General features: G+C 51.7%; 1 protein-coding gene across 1 annotated transcript in view; it reads left to right on the forward strand.

The window, feature by feature from the left end:
- The first annotated feature begins 1,161 nt into the window (after positions 1-1,161).
- Positions 1,162-20,584, forward strand: part of WDR64 (WD repeat domain 64) — a 128,250-nt gene continuing 108,827 nt past the window's right edge. The window contains exons 1-3 of the mRNA XM_054972133.1: positions 1,162-1,315; positions 2,258-2,388; positions 5,220-5,322. Of these exons, the coding sequence (XP_054828108.1) occupies positions 1,162-1,315; positions 2,258-2,388; positions 5,220-5,322 (388 nt within the window). The remainder of the gene's footprint in view (positions 1,316-2,257; positions 2,389-5,219; positions 5,323-20,584) is intronic.

Below are 20,584 nucleotides of genomic sequence, written 5' to 3' on the forward strand. Positions count from 1 at the left end.
GCTTGTGCTTGTTTTCCTACAGCCTTTGGGCTATTTTCTGCCTTTTTCTACATATGTATCAGTCCCTCATAGCCTATTAGGACTGCCAACTTTTGAATCATTCTCTTGTCCCTTTACCAGCATTTTTAGGCGATCATATATAGCTCTATGTCATGAAAACCTGCTGGTTTCTGTCTAACACACTAGGGGGCAGGAGCAGACTAGGTGGGCTTTTTTCTGGCCAGTTGGTAACACTGTGGACACAAGCTCCCATTTGTGGCTATTAAAAATGATCTTCCTTTCCTGCTTGAGCCTGGAAATTGACAGGAGGGTTGGGGGATGGTGACCTGAGGGGTATCATCACAAGTGTGATATCACTTCCGAGGAAAAACCAGAAGTGATCACAGTAGCTCTAAGAATCATCAGAAAAATCTATGGATTTACTATTAAGTTGCCACTGTCACTTACAGAAGAGACATCATTATACATTGCATACCAGTGAGTTTAAAAAAAAAATCCCTTGCAGCCCCTTCTAGCAGTGGCACACAATGGAAGCTCAGGGCAGGGAATCCTCCTCCTGGACTAGGAGCTTGGCAGCCCTGTTGTGTATATTGTATTCTAATGAAATAAACATTTTTTCTACTTTGCTTATCCTCTTCATTGTTCTTGCAGTTCTTTAGCTATTTCATACAACTGGTGTCCCATTTCACAGGTTCAAGTAAAGACAGCAACAAAAAAGAAAGGATGTAGCTCCCATCCAGCTAGATGGAGAAAGAAGGCTAGAATCTCTGTATGACCATTTCATCACAAGTTGTTAATAGTTGTTTTGAGTCTCATTTTATAAGAGCATTTCCTTTCTACCTTGTACTATCCTCTCTGAAGGTGGATGAATTCAGCAACTTACCAGTGATGCTGGTTTGTGATCTAGGCTGACTCCATGACCAATGAGACTCAATGAGGAGTTATGACATGTGGTATTTGCTGGCACACTGGCCTGCTAGAAATACCTTTCAGCTTAGCCCAGATATCACTTTCCATTCATCTAAGCAACATTTCATGTCATGCAGCTACCATTTCCTTAAACATTCATATCAAATGGTACAACTAAAAGAAGACAAGCAAATAAATTAACTGTGTACTGAAAGAACATCTTGAGGTTTATCCATCTTATTAAATAGCTTAATGTCTAGAAGAAGGATTCCAGAAGATGAAGACCGTCCTGACATTCCTGATGGAGTTGTTTTTAAAAATTCCTTGAAGGCATTTGAAAAGCTTGTTGACAAAATAGTCATTCAGAAAAGGGAAGAAAGACTAGGACTGTACACAAAAGATGCTGGTAAAGTAAATTCTCTTTTCAGTGTTACCGCGTGTAATATGGGGCAATAATGGAGAGGACATCTTTTATAAAGAAGCCAACATTCTACATTTTTCCCTACTTAGTCGCTTTAAATTTTAAAAATATATTTCTTTGGAGATATTGGAAAGCCAGTTTCAGGAATAGGGATGTTGCTCAGTGGCAGAGTGCATACTTTGCAAGCAAAGAATTGCAAATAAGTAGGAGTTGAGAAAGACCCTTCTGCAGAGTCTCTCTACCCAAGATGTCTTACATGAGGACGCACAAGTGAAAGGAGATGCTATGTTAGCCAGGAAGCCAAATTTTAAAAGATGGTCCGGAAGGCTTTGTCAATTTCACCCCTCTTGAGCAAGCAGAGAGAGCTCCTTGGAGGGCTTGTGTATTTCCTCTATGCCTCCCCAAAAGCTCCAAAAGCTCTGTCAGTTTCACCTCCCCTTCTGGGAGGCAAAGAGAAAATAAACCCTCTGAGGAGTGATCTTTGCCATCTCTAGAGAGGCGAAATTAACAGAGCCTTTGGCTCTGTCTTTTTAACTACCTTTCCCAGCTAACATTGTGTCTGCCTTCACTTGAGCATCCTCATGTATTCAATCTCATGAAGAGAAACTTGAAGAACCTTGAAAAGCTGCTGCCCTCAGAATAGACAGTACTGAGCTAAATGAACCAATAGTCTGTATAAGGTAGCTTCTTCATATGTTCAGAATTTGCTGCTATATCTTTGAAAATAAATACTGAGACTATAAACAAATAATAATTCATATAATTTTAGCAAGAATTCTATGATGAAAACAAAGTGGAAAATGAAATCACAAACACTATGAAAATTGAACAAATAAGAGGGTGGGAATGAAGTTGAATATACCTAGAAGCAACATTTTGTTAGATTTATATTTAGATTCTATGAGGTTTGTTTTTGTTTCAATGCAGAGGAAATGGATTATGATAAATTCTATGCTGCAGTCCAGGCTCTGTTTGGTCCAGAAGTGAAGTCTCAAGATGTTAAAACCTTTTATAGGAAGATCAGCAACAATCCAGATGGGCGTACAGAATGGTGTGAGGTATGTTTGTTCATTTGTCTATGGCATGCTAATTTGCCTCAGCCACACCAAAAGCAAAACACTAGATCTGTTGTCAGATATTTTATTAGGGGCCTATTTATGCAGAGTCTGACACTGACATGCTTACCACCATCAGAACCACCTTTATTTACCACCAAAGTGTTAAAAGCACAATTATAAGGCCTCAGACTGCAGGGAGCAAGTGAAAGAGTGAGTGAGTGCGAATATTATTTTCTTGCACAGGAAGCAAGCAGCAAATTATTTGATCCTGCACTCTCTGATTTGGAGTCAATAATGGAACAGGAAGTGTCCAGGGACAGTAACGGTTCTTCATTCACAGCTCCAGCATAAAATTAAGGTGTCACAGATCATTCATATTTATACTTGTAGTAGATAATCTGCATGTGTGATAGTGGTAATGCTTAATTCATTCTAGGATAATTTGAGGATGTTTTGTCTCAGGGATTCAGGTTGATGGCAAACAGCAAATATCATCAGCCACTTTAGCATGTGCACTGGCCTGTAGGATGTAGGGGAAAGGACCGAAGCCTGCCTCCTTGGCACTTTTGCTCTGAGTGGACTGGGCTCTATGACAATGAGAAGCACTTCCAGCCAAAAGATGGGAGCTGTTGAATAAACTGTGACACTTTTTTGCAATTTTCCAGAAGCCTATGATTTTGACTGAAAAAGGCAGTTCTTAGGATATAGCATCAGCTTTGGATAGGAGGTCTCCTCCTCCTTCTGACCTTGTGACCAAAAGTGACAATATTACTGACACAGTTCTGTAATTCTAATAAACTGGCACCCTAAGAATTCAGAAATCCTTTCCTGCAGTGGTCCCAGGAATATCTTGCACTGTTTAAATTTCTAAAGACTAACTGATCAGAAATTATAAATAACACTGACAGGCACTTGACCTATGAGTTGTTCTGACAATTTTTACACTTAGGAGGTCTTCCATTCACCTCCCCTCCCACTTTGAAGTGTTACAAGTAATTGCTGTGTTTACGGTATTATTCTATAGTAGCAATAAATGTTCTTCTGACCATCTACAGCAGCACTTCATTTAGCTGCCCTTCATAAAGTAGCTAGATAGACATTCAAGTTCTACACAGCCCTCTTCAGATGAATGTGCTACTGATCACAAAGCCCCTTACACCAGCTAGATCAGTAGACCATAGCCAAGCACTTTATATATTACACCATCAACCTTTGGAATGTGTTGATCTTAAATCATTTTTTCTTCTCTTCCTCTTCTCCAGCTACTAAAAGACTTTAAAAGGATACTCTCTTGACTCAGTTCTCCAAAAGACCTTGTAGTAATAGGAAAAGGAGGTAGAAATGAGAAAAAAGAGAAATTGGGAGGCTGCACTTCCTATATCCTGACCTATGAGCCACTCAGTGCCAATGCACTTCTTCCCCTCTCCCTGAGGAGGTGGGGGGGATGGCATTGTAAGTATTCGGGCTGATGGCAAACAGCAAATATCATCAGCCACTCTAGCATGTGCACTGGTCTGTACGATGTAGGGGAAAGGGCCTAAGCCTGCCTCCTTGGCACTTTTGCCCTGACTAGGGCCAGGGGATAATTGCTCCTGGGGGAAAACACAGACACCACTGTTCCGATTACCCCTATCAGGATGCCTGGCATGCCTTAAAGAGTCAGGCATGAAGGACGGCAACGTGCCTTCTGCTCCAGAAATTCAAAAATGTCCTCCTTCCTCGCTCTATCAACACTTCTCCCTTTTGAAAGGACAGAAGGAATGGGCTTTGTGCTTCCCCGCTGTAATCAACATATACATATCCCTTACTGCTGATCTTCAGGAGATAGCTGAAGATGTTTTTATTTAGCTCTGCTTTTAATTAACTTTTTAAAAATCTTTATTTAAAAACTGTGTTTTTAAATTTTGTTTTAGTCATTTTATTATTATTTTATTTATATTGTAAGCCACTTTGATTTCCTGCAAGGTAGAAAGGTAGCTAATAAATGTTTTAAATAATAAACAAAATCTGAAATAATTTAGAACAGTCTTGGATAGTGTGTAGAAAAGAACAAGAGTGGTTAAACTTTGAGCAAGGAAGCCTGTGTTCATATTCCCGCTCAGCTTTTGGGCTATCTAGTCTCTGCACAACTTCTAATTTTTTAAACCTTGATCATATTCTTCTAGGTGCTGGCACATGTGGTCTTGTCAATCATACACACACCAGCTATTAAATATTGCATAACATTGTTTTAGAATTGAGCTTCGGCACGTAGTCCAATGCTGTAGTCATTGGAACAATTAGGTTTTTAAAATTTTCTTTGATGTTATAATTCTGTTAAGTTTGCCATAATATTGAAGTGAATCTGTAGCTGCAGGGCAAGGAAAAACATGTTTTTCAAACATTGGCCTTAGCTTCAGTTGCTTCTGCTTAAGAAAGGGTAAGCCAAGGTTTATACTGGGTTCGTTTCAATGATCCATCAATGGAAGGCACTTCCCCTCTGTCCAGCAGTCGGAAGGGATTGCTGGGAATCTGGGACAGCCACAGTGGGCAAGATCCACAATCCTGATCCAAACAAAGTGTTGAATCCATCCCACTTCACTCAAGACTCACTAGTTTTTTGATGCAGCTCTGATGAAAACGGTCACAATTCAAAATAGAAATTTCGATAAGTTAAATATCAAGTCTCATCGTGATACTTTAAAAATTCTTTTAATCTTAGAATTAGACAGATATTTCTAACTAATCTATTAGTTCTTTTAAAAAAAATATACCATGTGTTTATCTACATATACTGGTTCTGAAGCAATGTTCTTCTCACAATGGGCTGTGCTTTTTTTGTTTTGCATTAGATCTTTGGCTATTTCATAGTGGAAGGTGATGCTTTTGCTGACCAACTTGATGAAGAAAACATGGTTTTCCTAGTGTCCAAAAGGCAGCGGATTGTAAAAGCAGGTTGGATGTTAAATTCCAAGTAAAATGTAATCTCTCATAAATATGGGTAGCATAATAGAATCCATATAGCTACTTTTGTTCTCATTCTGCCATATGCTCCATAAGCTGTTTCCTTTTAATTATGGTTTCCCATAACAATTAAGTTTTCATTCTTTCCATCTGAATAGAACAGATGATGCTCTTCATCACAGTTTCTTTATCCAAAATCCATGCTAGTCTGTTGTTAACTTTAGTTAAGAAATTGATTTTAATGGGGAGTGCAAATCTAAGGCCCGCCTTCCTGCAGGCGTCAGGGCAACTTCAGTGTCACTCATCCCCACCCTAAGACTGTTTGCAGGAGAGCTACAGCAGTGACCAAGCCCCGCAAGGCACGGCAAGAACATAGCCATTTCCCTGACAACCCCACCAGCATCCCTCAAAGGTTGTGCCATGCCCATGACAGGCCTGGAACTGTCAGTCTAAGGCACACCCAATGTATGACTGTGATCGCTGCCAGCCATCAACACCTCCGTCCCCCCTGCCAGAGAGTAGGCGGCCTGCGATCATAGTGCCTACATCAAGGTACCCAACTGAGGGAAAGCTGTCTGTGGAGGGGGGAGCCCTGGTGCCAGGAGGGTGGGCTGTTGACTGCCTGTGCCCTCACGGGTGGCCCCCTGGCACCACCTGTTGATATTACTCCCTCCCCCACAGAGAGCTGGCACTTGGGGTGAAAAGATTCCCCATGGAAGCATGGGTTCCAGGAGGGGTGCCGCGCACAGGTGGGGGGAGTTCCCCAACCAAACAGCAGGCAGGGCACATGCCCCCCCCACACATTCAGCAAGAGACAGGCCATCAATTCAGGCACCACACATCTGAATGGCCCCCTGCCTTACCACTGCCCCTGCCTTAGTCGTGCATTCCCCTATAGTGGTACAGCCTGCTGCAAGGGGTGCTTGGGGTGACTCCCCTGCTGCAAGGGAAAGCTTCTCCATGGAACCTAGTCAGAGCACATCTCAGGAGCAGCCAGTGGGCACAAACCCAATGGTGGATGAAGAGCTGGCCATGACCTGCCTGAGCCATGCTCACTGTCAGGGAGCATCCTGATGGCCAGGCTGCATTGCCAGGGGTGCCTCCGCAGTGTGCCCCAGGTCACCCCTGCAGGCAGGGAGATGGGAGGGGGGCTACTGGCAAGCAATGAGCCACAACTGTGAGCTGCCCAAGCAGCCCCTCAATGCATGCCTGACTTCACACGTGACAGCTAGCAGATCACCCAGGCCATCCATAGCTACTGCTGCAGACGCACCCAGGCCAGCCATGCACTTATGGCCCCAGGACACAGCCTCCCTCTACTTACAGCAGGTCTCCACCTGTTCCTTCTCAGTTTCTGCCCACATGGTAGAGAGGGTTGGGGGATGTGCTGAGCACAGTGAGGCCACATGCCCATACCCCTGGCATAGCCTGTGTGTTCCCCACATCCCCCTCTGGCCTAGAGCCCATGGCACACAGCCCCTGGTCCATCCACCCTGCCAGCCTGCCAGGTTCTTCCACATTCCCTGGCGGTGTTGCCCTGCCCCCCTTGGAGGATGTAGAGTCCACCTGGACACAGATACATGGGTGCAAGGGGGTGGGCTGCTTCCCACCCCTGACCCTCCATCTGCTGCAAAGGATCTTTTTATGCAGATGAGGGCAGTGTTCTGACAATAACCACTCTAGGTTGCTGACTCCAGGGATCTGCCAATACTAAGAGTCTGAAGGACAGCCACTCCTGCTGTCACGGCCTGTCGCAAAGGGTTCATGGGTCAGACATGCTGCACCACTCCAGCAGTAAATTTCAGGCCCCTGTAGGAGTAAAACTGGATGCTCAAGTCAGGTGTCTGGTACCTGATCCTGCAGCCCAGGCCCCAGGACTGCTCCCCTCCCCTCACTGCCTCCTCCTTTCCATAACCTCCTGTGCCCGTGTTACCAGCATTGGGCTTGTTCGGTGCACCAGTTAGCTCCCCTCCTCAGCCTGAGAGTGGGGGGGCAGGGACCAGGTTCCATGGCAGGTGTTTCACCACATCAGATGAGGGCCCTGTGGCCAACTCGAGCCATCCCAGACTGAGCAGCTCCGAGGCGCCCCCATCCCCCTGGCCTCCACCCGTGGTGCCCGACTGCTCAGGAGTGGCATCCACGCTGAGTGATTCACCTGCTCAAGAGAAGCGAAGGCACTAGCACCTTTCGGGGGGAGATGAGGCCTGTGCCCAAGCCTCCGACTGACCCCAGGCAGCACCATGGTCCTGTCATGAACTCGTCAGCCAGGACCTCTATGCCAAGGCCACATACAACAACCAGTGGGCTCACCAGGTGTATGACTACCTCAACCTGGGGCAAACCCACCTGCACTGCCTGCTTGTATGGGGTGTCCCTGGCTATTAGGGCACATACACATTTCTGAACTAGCCCAAAGGAGTCATTCCAGCACTTCAGAGTGGACCTCTTTGAATGGCATGTCCTAGGGCTGCCACCTGCTCTGCCACCATATTCCAAAAGGCCTATTGGCAAGCGGTGGTCAAGGTACCCCTGGCCCTGGTGAGAGTGACACTGGGGGTGGTCCTCCACCAGGCAGTACAGGAATGCTTTCTCAGTCTCAGTCCAGTTCGACTTCTGCTGTTCTTGGGGCTCGGTCCAGTTTGACTTCTGCTGTTTGACTCCCCACAGCCATGCCATCTCCACACTTGAAGAATGTGGAGGGGAGGCTGAGCAGTGTGGGAATATCCTGAGAGAGGTGCTCCACCCATCCCAAGCTGGAATCACACTGAATGGATGCTGCGTGGCCAGAACCCGCTTGTGGTGGCCAGCTTGCAGGCCTAGAGGATGGGGGTAGATGATGCAGGATGCGAGGTGCTCCACTTTACCCCAATAACACAGCCCCTCACGCTGCAGTCCCCAGACCACCCATCCACATCTGGTGCCCCTGCCCACCACCATCAAGCCCAGAGGTTCCACCTGATCCACCTCCTGCTAGCACTGTATGTTTGAGTGGCACATTGGTGCCAGAGGAGGTGCAAGACAAAGTGATCCCAGGATGCATCAGCACCCTCCAGATCCTGGACAGCACCTGTCTGGACTGTTTCCATCTTGACAGTGCAGCTGTCTGCTGCAAAGGATCTTTTTATGCAGATGAGGGTGGTGTTCTGGCAATAATTGCTCTAAGGTGTGCCCCGCTGGAGGAATGCTTACAATCATCCTGGTCTGGTGGTTGCCATAGCCACTCCATGTCCTCCCACTGCTGCTGGCCAGCTTTCCCACGCTGGGGCAGAAGGGCCTCTCACCATGACTGAAAAGGAAAGTCTGAAGATGGTGGACAAGGAGGCTGGGAGTGGGAGGCTCTTCCAGCTCAGGCAGCCCTCAGTTTACCTGGGCCAGTTCAATTGGGACGGTTAACCCGGTGAATATTGATAAAGTGCCTGTGTATGCCTGCACCACTACACGAACACTTCCATCTTCCCAGAGCAGTATTTCATATCTGGAGGGGGGCTTCCTCCACCTTTTCTTTTTCTTCAGTACTGTCTGGGTTAATTGTCTCACTCAGAACAGGGGACTGGCAGGAAGCTACCTGTCCAGTCCCCCATTATTACTGGTGAAGAGAAGAACACCATAGGAGCTTTCTCCCTCTGAGGCCCCCCTGATGGAGAGCTCCCCCCTTGCTGAGGGAAGCAGGGTGGGGTGTGGGGTCTTGCCTGTGTGCAGGGGGAGGGCTATGAATCCTTTAGCACTGCTGAGGTGTGAGATGCAAGGCAGGAGCACGAGCAGATTGATCACCACAGTAGTTGGCATTCTATGCTCCACTGGGCCATTTGGGCAGGGCCGGATGTAGGGGAGGGGGGGGGGAATTGACTTTTCTCTCACAATGGGAACTATGGGCTATACCACATTTTTGAGGCATAAGTTTGCACCCTTATGGGGGTGTTGCCATACCTGAAATGACTTAGGGAGTGGACTAAGTCACACCACACCCCCTGGCCCACAGGTGCAGGGACTTACTCCCCGGTTAAGCTCACATCCAGCTGCTGTGACCAATCACAGCAGGGGACCTAGGAGTTGTGGCACCAGGCTGCTGCAGCATTGGGGTGGGGGGTTACGATGACATAAGTCCAGGATATGCTGTCATAACTCCTAAGCTCCGTGGGTGCTTTGGCACATTCCCGCCCAGAATTTGCGCTGTCAGTGTCCTAAGTTATTTTTATTATTTATTTTACTTAAAATATTTATATTCTGTATATTGACCATTGTCAAAGCCGCTTACAGGTAACATAAGGTATACAATTACGTAAAAGCAAAAGGTATCAAAATACCAGTAGCAGCAAGAATAGCTGAAACAACTCTTTATTGTACACAATTAAAAGGCCAGGCAAAGAAGTCTAAAGGTCATTATCATAGACAGATGTATAAAGGGAGCGTCACACACAGGCACTCTTTATCTTGAATGGCACCTCATCCCCAGTATCTAGTTCCCAGATGCCAGCCAGTGGCTGGCATACTCCTGGTGGTTTGCCCTGGTGCCCACAAATGGCAAGCCACCTGGCAATTGCCTGCCGTCAGCAGGCGACAAGGTGACTACATGGTAGGCATGCTCCTGGAGGGGCACATCATTGTGCCAGCCATGGGAGTACTCTTGCATGTCACAGGGAGAGATTTTGGTCCTGAACAAGTAGATTCTGAAAGAATCAGCTATACACAAAGCACAGGAGCACTCCTGTGGCCAGCATGATCATGTCACTTCCAGAAATGACTTCATCATGCCAAGTCTGGGAGTAAGTGCCAGGCCCAGGACTGACCCCCTCCTACTGAGCATCTATGGGGACCTGGCAACCCTACTGGTAGCCACTCTTAATCTCAGAAAGTGGAAGTGTCCAGAGCAGGGCCTCTAAGGAACAGTCAGGCAGGTTCATATGGGAGCAGGGAGTCCTTCAGATATCCTGGTGGCAGGCCACGTAGGGCTCCTTAGGTCAACACCAGCACTTAGAATTGTGCTTACAAGCAGCCTGGGAACTGAAGCAATTATCGGAGTATGCTGTCTATTCAGCCCAAATATGCAGTCTATTCAACCCAATTAGCCATTATGGGGCAATTTAATTCAGTTATTTTTTGTTTCCCAGAAACTGTTTGTTTCTCAGAAATTGTTTGGTTCTCATGCACAAAACCAAACATTTTTGAGCTTCCAGGCAAAACTTCTCTTATAAAATGATCAACTACAGCAGGGGATCCATTGACAGCCATGAAGGAGCCTTCAAGAAAGTCCCAGAAGAGATGTTATTTAGATCCTAAGGACTTGGATTCAAACTGCTCAAGCTTTTAAAAACATTAATGGACGAGTCTCCAATGACGCTATTGTATTAGTTTGAAAATGCACTGTATAACCCTGATATAAGGCACAGTAAATGAACATTAGTCATCTGTTCCACTTTACGCATCTATTCCTTTTACATATCTTTAAGCTTAATAAAGCAGCTGTATGCCCAACTGAATGTCTGAAAACTCCCCCTCTGGTATTAAATCCATGCCTAGTTCTTTCAGCAGTGATAAACTTGTATTTGACTGGTATGCCTGCTAGTTCTAGGGTAGAAATACCCCTGATACGAACAACATTAGCCACTGTTAATGTTAGATGTTTTCTGCCCACTGAAAAAAAGTCTTATTCAGGCTCTAGGTGTTATGAATATGTCATCTCTCACCCCAAGCATTTTTGGGGAGTTGGAACATTTTTCTATCCTGAGGTACATTGAAGTGTGGCTTGGGATATTTTTTTTTCCAAATGAGAAATCACAGGTGAGGACTCCAATAATGGAATACTCTTCAAGTAAAAATTAAACTCTGCCACACAGAGAAAACAAACATGGTGGGGTGAGGGCTAGACTATTTTCCTGGCATCTACTTTCTAACTGGAGGAAATTTGATTTTTGTACGAAGGCACATCCAATCATGTGTTTTCCTAACTGTGATCCGAAGTTTACAGCCTTGGACACTGGTTAATTAAACCCCAGTTGCTACAAAATCCTCCATAATCAGTAAGATGCTTAACTATATCCTGGACCATGCCTATGTTTTCCTTGGCATTAACTCTGTTTAAATACAAGTATTTCAGCCTACTGAAATATTCTTAGTATCTAGTATCCACCTCTTATTTCAAGAAGCTCACAGCAGCTTACAGTACGGTTATCAATTTCAATGTGGAGCTTAGACTTCCCCTAGAATTACTGCTTATGTTTGAGATGTTCCCCTGGAGGAAATAGAAGCTTCAGCAGACTATGAGCGGGACCACAAGTGACGCCTGACACAGGTTGGACACTAGTCAGCTTCCCTCAAGTTTTGATGGGAAATGTAGGCATCCTGGTCTTGCAGCTTGACTCTCTGACTGCTGTCCAATGGACTTTTCAACTGTCACTTGTCCAACATTCTGCCAAGCTGCCTACATTTCCCATCAAAACTTGAGGGAAGCTGGCAAGTGTCCAACCTGTGTCAGGCGTCACTGGTGGTCCCGCTCTATGTGGTATACCAAAGAGACATGGAGAAACTAAAGTCCTAGATCAGTTACAGAGCATGGATGCTCTAGAATATCCATTTTTTTGTGATTTATCATAAAGACTAGTGAAACTGATCCTCACCTGTAAAAGATATTAATAGCCAGAGGCCATTTGGGAATTAAGAGAGGAATGGGACTGCTGTTGGTTGGTATCCTCCAAGATACCCAGCTTGGTGTAGTGGCTAAGAGTGTGGGACTCTAATTTGGAGAACTGGGTTTGATTTCCCTACTCCTCCATTTGAAGCCAGCTGGGTGATCTTGTGTCAGTCACAGCTTCTAGGAGCTCTCTCAGCTCCACCCACCTCACAGGGTGTTTGTTGTTGTGGGGATAATAATGACATACTTTGTAAACCATTCTGAGTGTGTGTTAACTTGTCCTTAAGGGCGGTATATAAATCAAATGTTGTTGTTGTTGTTGTTAAGATGTCTTCAAAATGGATTTTTCTCCTTAAGAAAACTCTGAAGAGGATTTTGAGAAGTTTTTTTAGGTTGACTGGAACTGCATCTTCATCTTATTTGATATCTTCTGGCCATCTTTGAAGAAGAATCAAAACGGCTTCTTAGGAACCGGTCCATCCGTCGATGGCTTGTTTATACTGGATGCCTCCCTCTTGAAGATTGATGGCTTGTTTATACTGGATGCCTCCTTCTTGAAAATTGCCAACGGCTCTTCCATTATTTAGGACTGACCTTCTATGAGGCACCTTGTGCTTGAATGAACATTCGCTGCTCTTGTACCTTGCACTTTAATAATATCCTTTTAATTGTATTTATAAAAACTATATCTACAGCAGGGCTGAGCACATAGCACTTTAAATTGTAGCCTCTTATTAATGAATTGTATACTCAGGAAGTGGCTGTGGTGCCTTTGTGTGTGTTATTATGTGAATGTTAACTAGAATTGTGGTTATAGAAATATTAATGAAATAGACATATTAATATAGCTTTACTGTTGGTGTGAGTCATTGTGGCTAGTAAGGTTCACGAATTTTTTCCTCTTTTTTTGGAACTGTATAGCAGCAAATTATATAAGTACAAATATTTAGGATCAAAGAATTGGTATGATATACAGAACATATGCATAAACAAGCTTAAAAGTGGTGTAAGGTGAGAGGAAAAGGCAGGGAGAAGTGATATAAGGTGAGAAATTAAATTTTTGAATTTGAATTTTGCTGGAAAGAAGTGGAAGGGCTGGAACAGCTGACCAGGAAGGGTAGGGAGGAGCTATGTTTGACTTGGACATAACATTACAGGATGTGATACCACAATGTGTGACTTCACATCCTGCTGAGCTCACTCTGCCTTCCCTAGGCCTTGCCCCCAAATCTCTAGGAATTTCCCAAGCCAGCATTAGCAATCCTAAGTATATATAGTTCTCTGCTTTACCTTAGCATCACAGAAATTTTGTGGGGTGATTCGGTTTCATTTTCTTGGCCATGTCGGACGCTCCTCTCCGCAGGTCCGGGAGGAAGTGTCCGAGCAGCCTGACTGGGTGGCTGACCTGCGAAGGTTAGCCCCCAGGACTCCCAGTGAGGGAGGCAGGGTCCGGAGCGCCATGGGAAGAACCCCCGGAAGTCAATGCAGGTGGTAAATTGCCCGTTTGCTCCTACGGAGGCCGGCAGATGTGCGCAGCACATCGAGTGCTGCCAGGCCATGGAGAACGGCAAAGAGCAGAACTAGGCGAAAGCCTGTAAGTAAGCGAATCCCCTCTGTTACTACAAGCGTACACGAAGGATTGGTGGGATCTGAAGCTAAGAAGGCTCGGGTTTCTTCCCCCTCACTGAGTTTCAGAACTTGGTTGGCGGACTCCCCCCCCTAAAATGGCGACGAAAAAGCAGAGCCCCGCTATGGGCAAGTCAATCTCGGCTGCCCTGCAGGGAAAAGGAGAGTCTCTTGAGGACCTAGTGAAGCGGTCAGTTATCGAAGCCATAAAGCCCTTTGTTGACAAGCTAAACGAAATGGATCAAAGGGTTAGCTTAATTGAGAGCAAAGTGAAAACCATTAAGGAAACAGCGGGGGGGGCAGAGAAGTCTGCTCGGGAAAATGTGTCACTTGTGAGGGCAACAAACAATGAACTAAAGCTGGTGGAGAACCAGCTGATCGGGCTACAAGTGGAACGAGCACAGACAATTTTGCGTCTCCAGAACGTGAAAGAGGAGGAAATTGAGAATTTAAAGGATCTGGCCTCGGAACTTTTGGCGACACCCACGAGGGCAACTAAAGAAGAGTTAAAAAGCGCCATTTTGGAAGTCCGTCGGGCTTCTTCAAAATATGCAACGAAGTGTCAGCTGCCTCGTGAGATCATCATTGACTTTTCATCTAAGAGGATTCGGGACACTATCCTATATAATTCACATAATGCGGATCTGGACTTTCTGGGTAATAAGGTTAAGATATTGAAGGACGTTCCATTCTTAGCTCGGAAAAGAAGATTTAAATATAAAAGGTTTGCAGCTCTTCTGAGGAAACGTGAAATAAAGTACAAATGGTTATTTCCGGAAGGTATCTGGTTTAGTTATAAAGACCAAACTTACAAGATAACATCAGAAGATCAGCTAAGGGACTTTGAGGGTAAACATCAAGAGTTTCAGCAAGATGGTAAACAAGAGGAAAAGGATTCCAAGTTTGAAGGGGGAGGGGAGGAGGGAACGAGCACGGCGACTGCAGTTGTTCAGAGAGAACTGCGTCCGAGGCCCGGGGGGGGGAGGAAGACCTAATCTTGATTGTAATCTGTATTTTGCAAGGTCTACCAATCTAACAGTATTTTACAAAGTTTTAATTTTAAACAATGGCAGAATGAAGGGAAAGCATTATTTGTAGATGTAGTGTTTGTGTTGTTATGTGTTGTTGTTTTTCTCCCCTTCCCTCTGCCCCCCTTCCTTCCTTTTGTATTGTTAGTAATTAATGTCCGGGGTGGGCCCTCCCCCCCCGGACTGGACCCGACCCCCCACCCCCTCGGGAGCCCACCACCAGCCACCTGAGCCCCGCCCAGCCCCCCAACCTACCTGGGAGCCCACGGCACAGGGTTCGGAGGGGACGTCGACCCTCGGCTTCCCGGCCGCGCTCCCGCTTGCGCCCCCGCCACCGCCGCGGGAGCCGCGAGACCTGCCGCCACCGACGCGGCCTTCACAGGGGCAGCGGGGCCCGCCGCCGCCACTGCGAGAACCGCCGGGTCTGCCGCCGCCGCCGCCGCCGGGAGAGTTGATCCCGGCGCCGCCATTGCCGCGGCGGGGCCAGCTGCGGCTGCGGCCGCCTCTCGCGACCGCAGAGCGGCCGGAGCCGGGCTGGCTGCCCGACGGGACGACGGCCGCGCGGCAGAGAAGCGGGAGCGGCGGACGGAGGAGGGTAGCTCCGACGCCGCCGCAGCCGCCCGGGGAGGCGGCTCCGGGGCGAGCGCGGCCCAGCGCGCGGAGGGGGAAAGCCCGGATGGGGCGGGCGGAAGGAGGGACGCCCAGCGAGACATCCCCGCTCTGGGTTGGCTGGATGGCTCCTGGGAGGGCTCCCCGGTCTGAAGCGGCACCGGGGATTGGTGAAGGGTGGTGGAGGGAAGAAACAGGCACTAGAGAGAGGGCAGGGGGAGGAAGGGTGACGGAAGGGCAGGGGAACCAACCAGGCGGGAGTAGCGACTAGGGCAGATGAGCCAGGGGAGAGGGTTGGTGGAAAGCCAGGGGGCAGAGCCAGGAGGGACTATAAGAAGGGAGCTCCCAGTGACGCCGAGGAGGAGACGGCTAGTTGGAAGGTTGGACACAGAGAGAGAGCGAGTATATTCCAGAACGCCAGATAGGAGGCAGAGCTTGGTGCTTGAACCACTGCCCCTATCCAGTCTGAGGCCGAGGGAGCACCTTCAACCTCCCCCTGGTGGTCACCCCCGGGATGGCAGAGCGCGGGGAAGGCGCGGCCGGCGGGGCGGGGCCTCACAAACTGGTGGAGAATGCCGGCACTGGCAGCCCCGTGAGGCACCCGCGCCCGCACCTGCCCACTCCAGCCGGCTGGAGCAGCCCCCGACCCCTCCTGTGCCCGGCGGTGTTGAAAGCGGCGAGTGTGGAGACCCCTGCCGAGACTGCAGGCTCCACGATGGATCTCACGCAGTTTGGCCAGTGGCTGGCCAAGCACCAGGGGCAACTATTGAAGGAGGTGGCCCAACAGCAACTGGATGCGCAAGCTGCTCTCGCGCGTCAGCAGCAGGACGCCCAGGCGAACCTCATCCAGAACCTTCAACAGGCGTTGGCCGGCGCCGGGGCCGGGGCTGCCGGAGGCGCCGGGCCCAACCCCAGGCCACCGTTCCACCTCGCTAAGCTAGGCCCGGAGGATGACGTGGATGCGTTCTTGGAGGCCTTCAAGCGTACCGCCGAGGCGGCAGGGTGGGCACCGGCCCAGTGGGCCTTCATCATCGGGCCTTACCTTACGGGGGAGGCGCAGGCCGCCCTGAAGGCCCTTCCCAAGGCCGAAAGCGCGGACTACGCGAGGCTTAAGGAGGCGATATTGGATCGCTACGAAATCACCCCGGAGACTTACCGGCAGAAGTTCCGGTCCATCGCCTTCCAGAAGACTGACCGGCCTCGCACCCTGGTGGCCAATCTCCAGGATGCCGCCTACCGCTGGCTGAAGCCCACCTCGGATGACGGCCGGAGGATTGCTGACCAAGTGGTCCTCGAGCAGCTGCTCCAGGTGATTCCGACGCGGGCTCGAAACTGGGTGGCCTATAATAAGCCCGCCACCCTGAAAGAAGCCACCACGCTGTGGGAAAACGTGATGGCCATCGAGCCCCGGGAGCCTGGGAAGCCGGAGCCCCGCCCCGGCAGCGACGGGAGCCGCAGCACAGGCGAAAAGGGGGGACGGGCGCGGGCGGGACCCCGGCACCCTGCCCCTGCCCCGCTGAATCGAGCAACCGGAGGACCCTCGGCCGGGCCCCGACTAGCTCTCCCGCCGCCCGTAACCCCCGCTACGCCTAAGCCTGGCAGCTCAGCTAGGGAGCCGGGAGACAAAGGGCCGTGCTTCACCTGCGGGCAACGGGGGCACTGGAAAAGAGAATGCCCCCTCATGGAGTGCGACCTGGGCTGGGACACGGCTCTGCCCGCAACGAGCCGGGCCCCCCGGCCTCCCCCTATGCTTGTCTTGGTCTCGGTGATGGGTAGGAAGTTGACGGCACTCCTCGACAGCGGGAGCTCCGTGTCAATGATCCGCTCCCACCTCCTGCCCGCAGACCTCCCGGTGGTCCGTCAGGCCGTCATCGCCTGTGTCCACAATAATGTGGAGGAATGCCCCGTCGTCTTGGCCCCAGTGACGTACCGGGGCCAGACCTGCGAGACGCCCTTGGCCCGGGTGCAGGCTCTCCCCTACCCAGTCTTGCTGGGGAGGGATTCCCCCCACTTCCGCCCCGCCATGAAGACGGCCCTTCCCCCGGATCGGGAGGAAGTTGGGGAGGTCATGGTCGGGGACGACGAAGGAGACGCCGAGGGACACCCGGAGGAGAATGGAATCGGGGATGTCCCAGCCCAACTCCGCCGGGGATGGGGAACCGAGCCCCGATTCGCCGCCGCCCAGGCCGAGGATCCCTCGCTGGAAAGCCTACGCCGGATGACCGCGGTAAGTGAGGGCCGGGTCCTTGATCCCCGCCGAGCAGGACGGCTACCGCGGGTCATCCAAGTAGGAGGGCGCTGGTACCACTTAGTGAAAGGAGGACCAGGGGAAGTGGCCCAGCTGTTGGTCCCAGCTGCCTACCGCCCAGAGGTCCTCAAGGCCGCCCACGACCACCCCTGGGGCGGCCATCAGGGTGCGCGAAGCACTGCGGCCCGGATTGAAGCCCACTTCTTCTGGCCGGGGCTAGCCAAGGAGGTCAAACGCTACTGTCAGGCTTGCCCGCTGTGCCAGCGGCAAGCCAGCCGCCGTCCAGCCCGGGCCCCGTTGGCCCCGCTACCCATCATCGAGGAGCCCTTCTCCAGAGTGGCCATGGACTTCGTCGGCCCGTTGCTACGGACGCCACGGGGAGCCCGTTACATCCTGGTCCTGATGGACTATGCTACCCGGTACCCTGAAGCCATTCCCCTGCGCGACATGAAGGCCCCGGGGGTCGCCCGGGTGCTGCTGCGATTCTTCGCTCAGGTAGGATTGCCCCGGGAGCTGCTGTCGGACTGCGGGAAGCCTTTCACGGCCCAGCTCACCAGACATCTGTGCCGTACGCTGCAAGTACGACAAATCTTCACCAGTGTCTACCACCCCCAAACCGACGGGCTGCTGGAGAGGTTCAACCAGACCCTGAAGGCGATGATCCGCAAGTTAGCCCATGACCGCCCCCGCCAGTGGGATTTGTACATAGACCCCTTGCTCTTCGCGGTCCGCGAGACACCCCAGGCCTCTACGGGATATGCCCCCTTCGAGCTCCTGTATGGGCGGCGACCCCGGGGGATACTGGGGCTGGTGGGGGAGCAGTGGGCCCCGAGGGCCGACCCCGAGGGACGACCCGCTCCCGAGTATGTTCAGGACCTCCAAGACCGGCTGGAGACCTGTCGGGCCGCCGCCCGGGAACATCTACGGGAAGCCCAGCAGGCCCAGAAGGCCTACTACGACCGGGAAGCCAAAGCTCGGACGTTCCAGGTGGGGGCGAAGGTCCTTGTCCACCATCGGGTCATGGGGCCGGGCCCAGGGGCCCCGTGGCGGGGACCATACCCCGTCACCAAAGTGCAGGGGCCCCTGTCGTATGAAGTCCAGTGCGGGCCGAGCCCCCGACACCGGAAGAGACTGCACATTAATGACCTGAAAGCCTGGCACGAGGCGGAGGCGCACCAGTGCAACCTGTCGCCCGACCCCCTAGAACTCCCCGCTGGCGAGTTGCCGTGGACCCCGAGCGGACTCGCCGAAGAGGAGCCCGTCCTGGACACGGACCTCCAGGACGATCAACGGGCGCAGGCAAGGGCAGTGATCCGACAGAACCCAGGTCTTTTCTCCTGCCGACCGGGCCGGACCACTATGCTGTCTCACCACATACCTACACCCCCGGGGCAAGTGGCAAGGACCCCCTGGAGGCCACTCCCTCTAAAACGGTGGGAAGTCGTGGCCAAGGAAGTGGAGGACATGCTCCGCCTCGACGTCATCGAGCCCTCTCGTAGTGCGTGGCGGAGCCCCATCGTGCTAGTGGGGAAACCGGACGGCTCCGTACGCTTCTGTGTGGACTACCGGCAGGTCAATGCCATCGCCACCTTCGATGCCTATCCCATGCCCCGGGCTGACGTACTGATCGACCAACTCGGAACGGCGCGCTACCTGTCAGCCCTGGACCTCACGAAGGGGTATTGGCAAATACCCATGGCACCCGAAGACCGGGAGAAAACGGCCTTCGCGACCCCCCAAGGCCTGTTCCAATTCAAAGTCATGCCCTTCGGGCTGCATGGGGCCGTCGCCACCTTTCAACGCCTCGTGGACCAGGTGCTGGCCCACTGCCAGGGGTTCGCCCGAGCCTATATAGATGACATCATCATCTTTAGCCCGGACTGGACGTCACATCTACAGCACCTGAGTGCGGTCCTGGCAGCCCTAGCCGGGGCCGGCTTGCGAGTCAACCCGCGCAAGAGCCGGATCGGGTTCCAGGAACTCACGTACTTGGGATTCCAGGTGGGTCGCGGGGTCTTACGCCCCGTACCCGACAAAGTCACGACGTTGGAGCAGAGCCCCCGTCCTCGAACCAAGCGGCAGATGCGGCGCTTCTTGGGGCTGGTGGGCTACTACAGTAAATTCATACCCCACTTCGCCAGCCAGGCCAGCCCACTCTCCAACTGCCTGCGCAAGGACCAACCGGCTACCATACACTGGGACCCCGACCGGCTCCGGGCCTTTGAAGCCCTACGCCAGGCCCTGTCAGGGGCCCCCGTGTTGCAGAACCCCGACTTTGAGCAACCGTTCCTCGTACACACAGATGCCTCCGACGTGGGGCTGGGGGCGGTCCTCTCCCAGGAAGTCGACGGTCAAGAGCACCCCGTGTTGTTTATCAGCCGGAAGCTGCAACCGGCAGAAGTCAGATACGCTACCGTAGAGAAAGAGGCCCTGGCGGTGAAGTGGGCAGTGGGGGCACTTCAGTTTTACCTTGCCAACAACCCCTTCACCCTGGTCACAAACCACGCCCCCCTGCTATGGATGGCCCGCATGAAGGACCACAACCCACGGGTTCTCAGGTGGTACCTCTCTCTGCTCCCTTTCAGCTTCCAGCTCCGACACCGTCCGGGACGGCTCCATGCGAATGCGGACTACATGTCGCGAATCCCGGAACATTCCACGGACCAGGAAGCTCCCGACCCCCAGGGGGGGTGTGTCCGGGGTGGGCGCTCCCCTCCCGGACTGGACCCGACCCCCCACCCCCTCGGGAGCCCACCACCAGCCACCCGAGCCCCGCCCAGCCCCCCAACCTACCTGGGAGCCCACAGCACAGGGTTTGGAGGGGACGTCGACCCTCGGCTTCCCGGCCGCGCTCCCGCTTGCGCCCCCGCCGCCGCGGGAGCCGCGAGACCTGCCGCCACCGACGCGGCCTTCACAGGGGCAGCGGGGCCCGCCGCCGCCGCTGCGAGAACCGCCGGGTCTGCCGCCGCCGCCGCCGCCGGGAGAGTTGAGCCCGGCGCCGCCGTTGCCGCAGCGGGGCCGGCTGCGGCCGCGGCCGCCTCTCGCGACCGCGGAGCGGCCGGAGCCGGGCTGGCTGCCCGGCGGGACGACGGCCGCGTGGCAGAGAAGCGGGAG

The sequence above is a fragment of the Eublepharis macularius genome, chromosome 1 (genome assembly GCF_028583425.1).
Source record: "Eublepharis macularius isolate TG4126 chromosome 1, MPM_Emac_v1.0, whole genome shotgun sequence".
In the NCBI taxonomy this organism is placed as follows: domain Eukaryota; kingdom Metazoa; phylum Chordata; class Lepidosauria; order Squamata; family Eublepharidae; genus Eublepharis; species Eublepharis macularius.